This window comes from Prinia subflava, chromosome 9 (assembly GCF_021018805.1).
Source record: "Prinia subflava isolate CZ2003 ecotype Zambia chromosome 9, Cam_Psub_1.2, whole genome shotgun sequence".
Taxonomy (NCBI): Eukaryota; Metazoa; Chordata; class Aves; order Passeriformes; family Cisticolidae; genus Prinia; species Prinia subflava.
The window spans coordinates 24654713-24662219 of NC_086255.1; the positions used below are offsets into that span (position 1 = coordinate 24654713).

The 7507-nt window shown below is 37.9% G+C and overlaps 1 protein-coding gene across 19 annotated transcripts in view; it reads left to right on the top strand.

Moving 5' to 3' along the window:
* SFTPD (surfactant protein D) overlaps window positions 1-6994 on the top strand; it is a 77190-nt gene extending 70196 nt beyond the window's left edge. For 18 of the 19 annotated variants that reach the window (XM_063405970.1, XM_063405971.1, XM_063405958.1 and 15 more), the window contains 3 exons: window positions 4480-4618; window positions 5654-5731; window positions 6429-6994. In XM_063405970.1, the coding sequence (XP_063262040.1) occupies window positions 4495-4618; window positions 5654-5731; window positions 6429-6805 (579 nt within the window). In that variant the 5' untranslated portion in view covers window positions 4480-4494 and the 3' untranslated portion in view covers window positions 6806-6994. Of the gene's footprint in view, window positions 1-902; window positions 1328-4479; window positions 4619-5653; window positions 5732-6428 lie in introns of those variants that run through there. The other variant, XR_010081336.1, reaches the window with a different exon arrangement.
* Window positions 6995-7507: the final 513 nt, after the last annotated feature.

The following is a 7507-nucleotide window of genomic DNA, read 5'->3' on the forward strand; positions in this document are numbered from 1 at the left end:
GGCTACATGACATCTTGAAAATCCAATTCCTTTTTTCCCCCCAAGTTCTCCTTTGCTGATAGTAAGGCAGGGTTTGGGGTTAATTCACTGGCAGCACAGCATATTTAATATTCTTATGGCCCTTTCTAATGACAGAAAGAGGTATGGAGTACCTGGGGTCCATTGAAGTTCCCCAGCTGAGTTTTGTGGGTGTTTCCCAGCTGAAGGCCTTCAGCCATTAGCAAACACTTTCACCTGCAAATTTCAGAGTTCCCATCCTTGCAGCTATTCTACAGAGATGCTAGGTTGCAGAAAAAATATTTACTTTCTTTCTTCCTTGTTTGAGGATGTTTGTTTTCCCTCATTCTCTGCTGCACAACTAAGGAAAGTAAATCTAATGACTAGGTTATCTCTCACACTGGATTACGTTTTAGGCTTCTTATCAGATTCCATTGTGTAAGTATAATCTGACTCATGGGAGAACAACTGTTATCAAATGCATCTTTCTTCAAAAGTTTTGGTAAATGATAATAATTGATAAGGTTTTCCTAGATCATAAGCCATGCCATAAGCTCATGCCACACTTTCACATATGGACAGAGAGAATAGCTAGTGGAGCTTTACCGATCTCCCTGTTTTATGTTTTCAATTTTTAAATTTTTTTATAATATAAATTGTGTTAGATGGATGAAACAGTACAAATCTCCAGAGACTTATCATGTCCATGTATTAGAGCTGCATGTCTATGCAATGATGCAGCAAAAAAGACAGCCCTTACAACTGTTGCAGAGTTGCCTAGAAATTAGGTCTGTATGAGATTTTTTTTCCTGGTAACATTCTCAAGAACTTGGGCACCTAGTAATTTAAAATATTGCTTCTCAAAATCTGGATCCATTAAGTTCCATCTTATTCTGGAATTGCAGAAATTTCCTATGTACTCCAGATGTCTGCTGCCATCCAGAAACAGAATTCCCTGTGTCTTTGACTGTGCTCAGTTGTCTGGTATCCGAGCTATCTCCAAACTGCATCAGGAACTGGAAAAAAAGTATTTTATATGTTGGGTACAGCCTAATCCACATTCTATGCACTCAAGACCAGTTTTTTACATCTACCTCATCTGGACTACAGAGAGAAATAGTTTCCATTGGTGGGGTGAGCGGTTTTGTAAAAGGACTAACCTGCATGCAGAGCTCTGCTGCCCATTGGCAGAGGAAGGGCTTTGAAGATAAATTGTCTCTAACAGACACCGGTGAGAGTTCACTGATCATTTGCTAAGAAGGACACCTCTTATGTCCTCAGTTTGCTATTTGTGGGGGTTTTGAGATGGAGAACAGGCCATGCTGGGCACTTTTAACTGCAGGAAAAGGCTCAAAATTGTGAATGGCAGTGGATTTAAGTGCCTACTACATCTAAGGGGAATCCTAAATGTGTCTTCTGCTTTGGTAGTTTGTCTTGGCCAGGTCAGCCAGCTGATGTTAAACATCTCTAATTGCTGAACAGGGAGCCTAAAGATGTCAGCTTTTAGCTGTGAATCTTGCTGGAATTATTCAGAAAGAATAACACTATTAGTGATGACAACAAAACTTAAATAGTTTTAGTAAAATGCAAATGAAAAACAGAAAACATCCTATCTTTAAGAGACCACAGTATAAACTGACAAAACACAGAAAAGCTGTAAAGCTGAAGTATTTCTATCTCTTAAGTGAGGCATTGATGTGTTGGCTTGCTGAGGTTTATAAAACAAACCCCATCTAGGATCAAACATTCTAGAGTAGAAGGTATCAGAACCAGAAGGAAGTTACAAAATCCCAGCACTTATCTCTGGGAAACAAGAAGAGCAAAACCTCTGGTTTCTTTCTTTTCTTGAAAATGATGTCCATAGGAGAATTTTGTGCATGTACAGATTTATTCCAAGATCCATCTCTGACCAAGAGAGGATCAGTTGTCAAGAGAGACCAGCAGCTCGTGGAAACACTGAGCATTCTAGCACATAGCTAGAAAATTATATTAAGGTAAGATCAGTACATCAGGTACAGAGAAAGCAGGCAAAGTTTAGAATTCTGATTACTGGGTCAGACTGTCTGGAAGGTCCAGGCTTCCCTAAGATTAACCACAAGAATATCTTTCCTTTTACAAGAGCCACTGGTGGTCATCTGCCATTTTTTTGCTTTTATAAAACAACAACTTTTAAATATGATCTAGAATTGCTGAAAGTTACTTTATGTTTTTATATATTTTGTGTCTACAAATCTGGGGTATCTGTTGATTCTGGATTGTATTTTCTACAACTTTGGCTTTATTTGATTAAAAAAAAAAGAAAGAAATTTCTCAACCCTTAAAACTGAGCTCAATATTTGCACAACAAGTATGTGAGCAAAACTGCAAAAGCTCATTCGTGGCCTCAGTATCCAGTCTCCACTTCAGCCATATCATTTAACAAACACAACACTATATAAAGGGGATTTGTGTGAACTGCTTTTTCATTTCACTTTGAAGCAGAAGGGTAAGTTGAATTTCCTTTTAATAAACCACAAGGAATTTCAGCTAGAAGGCAAACCATTCCTTTTGATTTCTGTGGTCATATTTAAGTTCTAAAATTAAATTTCCCTTTATTAGTAATTTTTTTACTTTCCTTATACTAGCAATTTTAGTAGATAAGGGGATGCCTGAAGGACGCTAGATAGTAATGACTGATGAAGGTCGTTAAAACTGGATTAAGACTGAAGAGCTGTGTTTTTTCCATTTTGCTGTATAACTGATCAGGAGTCTGACTCTGTATCATAATCCAGTTATGAGCTGGATGCAGTAGTCCATTCAAATGTAATTCCCTGAAAGATTAGCACCAGGCAAAGGGTACACGTTGTAATTGCATTTCCTTATCTCAAGGATGTAAGTATTCCTAGCCACCTAAGGTAGGTTTCTGTGAGGGTCTTTAATAATCTGCTCAGTGTTTCCAGAGGTGTCTGCTGGCCTTCAACAGAGGGTAAACAACTCGAGATGCTTCAGATTCAACAAACAAAACTCAACAGCACCTTTAATACTGCACATGTGCTCTCAGGTGGATTTGATTTTACATTCTTTAAAGTGTGAATTCTTGACCATACTGCTATTAGTTAAACAGATCCTATATGCTGGGAATTTATGACACAACTGAATATTCATATATATAGTATGAATATATAGGGTATGTCACATCATATTGACTTTGATGAGACATTCCTCTAGAAAAACAAGTTGCTGTTGATGCAGATTAAAAATAACCTCAAAAGTCTCCTATAAAAGAGTCAATATGGGAAATATAAACATTGCTTTTTCTTTTAAAAGCTCACCCCATTTAATAAATGACACTAGATTGATATTTTGATTCTGCTTGGCATATATACTTTGAAATGTAATAAATACCTTGTTTTAGCTGATGAACCTAGGTGTTAATAATCTTATAGCATCCAAACTAACCAAGTTTTTATTTTAAATTTTAAGTGGAGCTAGATTTAGAACCTAGTATGTGTAAATGCTGTTTGTTTGGGTTTTTTTTAAAGATGGAAGTTCTTAAGAGAGAGCAGATAGAGGATCCTCTTTGATTTGTGCCAATAGAAAAGTGAAGTAATGGATATGAAGTTGTTTTGTATGAGTCAACCCATGAGCATCACCCCATTGGAAATGGACACCCATTCTGGCATCTTGAACCTTTCTTTCTACCTCCTGTTAGTTTAACTGAATGATACCAGTAACTGGATATTTCTATGCCACAGTATCTTACAGTCCTTCAGGTTTCACAGCTGCACAGCACACCCACTCACTCTGCTGTAAACCCACAATGCACAGTTTTAAAATGCTTTTTAGTCACCATAGCTCAGCACTAAGATTATAACCCTACTTATTGTTTGATCTGTAGGGATAAATTAAGATGAAGAAACCTATTGCCAGCCAGCAAAAATGCATTTTCTACAAGATTAACTGGCATTTTCAAATGTGGAATTTTGTTCAAAACAGGATAAGAATGTCAATTGAGGTATAAAGTTTTGCCCAGGTGTAAAACAATATCAGTTTATGCCAAATAAATGTGCTTAGACAGTGTTGTGCTTCAACAAGCTCCCAAACATTACAACTACCACTGTAACAGATTTGCCTTTCAGGTTAGTATCCTATGCATCATTGAGTGATTATAGTCCTTGCAGACAGCTAATGGCCTAAGTGTGATCAGTTACCTCTGAGCCCATCACTTCTCAAGGACTGATCCAACAAACAGTGACAGTAAAAGGGATAATTTATCTTCACTACTCCACATTTATCAGTCTAGAGAGTTTTGTGTATAAACTACACAAAATAAAAAATAAATCTGGGAAGTCTCTTACACCTGAACTACAAACTTTGTTTAAACAAGGAAATAATGTAAATTTTAAGAAAGGATGATGGGGGGAGGAGTGTGCTGCTGTATAAACCAAGGTCTACGATTTCTTACAGAATCATTGCCTGACAAATGTATGGATTTTTTTACAGCTGGCCTGAGAAATCATGTTGTCTTACTCATCCTACATCCTCATAGCACTGGCTGCTTTGTCAGTGACTTGCCATGCATTGAGTAAATGTCCAGGAGCTTCTGGGCTGCCTGGTATCCCTGGAAGAGATGGTCTGAAAGGTAAGCAAACCTGCCTCTTTTGCACGAGCCCCATGGCACGAAGGCTGCATGGCTAGGAACAGATGACACAGAAGGACACGTGCTCTCAAGGAAGCAGATGTGTTAAGCACAGGAAGGAAAAGGGAAGTTTAATTTTTTTCTAGAAAACAGGTCTGCTCTCTCTTCTGGGGGAAGAGGGGAATTAACAGGTAATCAACACTTTAGCATATAAATATTATGTATATATATGCAGAAATGCTTTCTCCAGGTCTGCTGACGAGGCAGAAGCATTATCAGAAGATCAGCATTATTCCCAGACTCCCTGTGTTAGGTCACATATGTTTTTTTTAATGGATTGTGAAGTGCAGTAAGACTTGCAACGTTGCAGCTCGGGCATGCAGCAACCTTTTGTGCTTCTCCATTGCTGCTTCTTTCAGTTTATGATCACAGGAGTACATTAGTGACTTTATTCTACATGTAGGACCTCTGTTACCCGTGGAAAGTGGTATGAAAGAAATAATCTACCTTTACAATGGGTTCCCATGTTTAGCAAGCAGTCCTGGATGTATTTCACACTACCCAGAAACCTTCCACCACCATGTTTATGGCTCCCATTAAAGTAAGATAAATACAAGATAAGATATAAGATACATACACCCAGCACTTTAGAAAGAAAATCACATGGTGCCATAGAAATTGTTTCCTCATCAAAGTATCCCTCGTGCCTGTTCACTACCAAACAGTAGAATTAGACTAATTCTCCTTGGCAAAGCCAGTTTCACAGATATAACGAAAGGTTTCAACCTATAAGCTTCAGTTTCTTTTCTGCAGAGAGGAATTATCAGTATTTCAGAAGACTGGATGTTTTTGTTAGTCTGGTTTAATAGATTAACAATGTGAAACAATACCAGGAAAATACTTATTTTACACTTGCTGATGTTAAAAAATACATTTGCAAGTCAATTCTGGAAAATAATTGGTTTTATCCAGGGGATTTTTCCTAGCAGCACAGCCTATTTTTGCTTGATTGTCTAATTTTTGTTTTTCTCTGCACAGGTCTGCCTGATTCTCTGGCCACCAAATATCACAATGCTTTAGCAAATTTGGAACGCCGACTTTTCCGACTTGAAGCTGGTAATTCTTCCCTTTGTTACTTTTTCAGCTCACCATCAATTTTAAGTGCAGTGGGCAAAGTTAGTTACAGAATCATGACTTGCAGGAAAGAAACTGCATTTGGAAAGGGTACTACATCCCAAAATTCTGTTTTCTCATTCAAAGCAGGGGAAGTCAGGATTCTTGTTTCCCTTGAGAGAAACAGATTCCTCTTGGCTATCATAATGCACATTTATTCAAATTGGATTTATTTTAAAAAATACTCCAACCACCTGATGTTCCACTTTCCACACGGAATCATGGAAACTCAGTCCTGTACCACTTTTATGTATCAGCAACCAGATTGTTAAAGGTGGTAAATTGTTTTGTACTGAAAGGGGATTCACAAAACAATTATCATTTCTCTGTTTCCCTTGCTCAAACTTGAAGCACACTGATCTTCTTTAGAAAGTACACAAAATATTATTTAGCAGATGTTGGTGGGACATTCATGTCTTGGAGACAAGGACAGGGGGTCACAAGCAGCAAAATATATTTAGTGAACAGTTAGTGAATGGATAAAATTAAAGATCTTTACTCCTCTTCATCCTTTGCTCTATTTTTCCATCTGTTCCTCTTAGCACTTTTAGTTTTCTCTTCATCTCTTGATTTCTCTTTCTTTGCTTTTACATCAGTATGCCATAGAACATTTACAAAGCTAACTCTTTCCATGTTTCAGTGCTTGTTTTGAATGGGAAAATAAGAAAAGTAGGAGAGAAAGTGTTTGCCAGCAATGGAAAGAGAGTTGACTTTGCATCTGCACTACAATCCTGTGAAGAGGTTGGAGGAACTCTAGCAGCTCCCACAAATGAGGAGGAGAATAAAGCTATTATGGACATTGTGAAACAGCATAACCAATATGCGTACTTGGGCATCAGAAAGGGGGAGGCTTCAGGCCAGTTTACATACATAAATGGCACGCCTCTAAAATACATCAACTGGCACCAGCACGAGCCCAATGGCAAAGGGAGAGAGAAGTGTGTGGAGATGTACACTGATGGCACCTGGAATGACAAAAAATGCAACATGAATCGCCTCACAATCTGCAAATTTTAAAGAATGGCCTTTCAGCCATATGGAGATAATGAAGTATCTGTGTTTCAAATTGATTCAATTTCTGCAATTTCTCTGAATCCTAAAATATAAAATGAATCATATTGTGATATTTTTTAGCCTTAGGAAAATGTCAAATGTGCTACGTGATTAACATAATTAAAATGGGCCTGAACTGATGTGTCTGACGTGTTTCTCCCTTTTGAGAGGTTGGGAATACCTCAGAATTCATTTCTCATGGCAGACTGTCTCCATACCTTTGTGAAGATTAGGGGAAAATTCCAAGGTTTGACTTGGGATATTGGAAAAGCTGAAGTTAAAACTGCCTGTGGTGTCACAGCTGGAAGCATTTTGAAGTACTGAATCATTTCTGCCTCAAAAGAGCTGCACAGAGGTTGACTTCACTGGAGCAATGATGGTTTCAGGTTCTGGACATCACTTGCAGTCACAGAGCCTGTGTTGTATCACATTGAACCACTCACTGATTCATCAGCATCCATCTTTTGTCTTAGAAAAATAGTAATACTTCCAGTTACAATTAATTTTTCTAATTTCAGAAGCTACTCTCTATAAAACAAAGATAACTATTGCACTTGATTCAGGTAGACAGAGGGTATAAAATGCTAAAGACTAGATTTTTTTTGCTAAAACAGCACATTCCCTCAGGAAACCATGGGGTTGCAGTGTTAGAAGGCCACCTGCCTT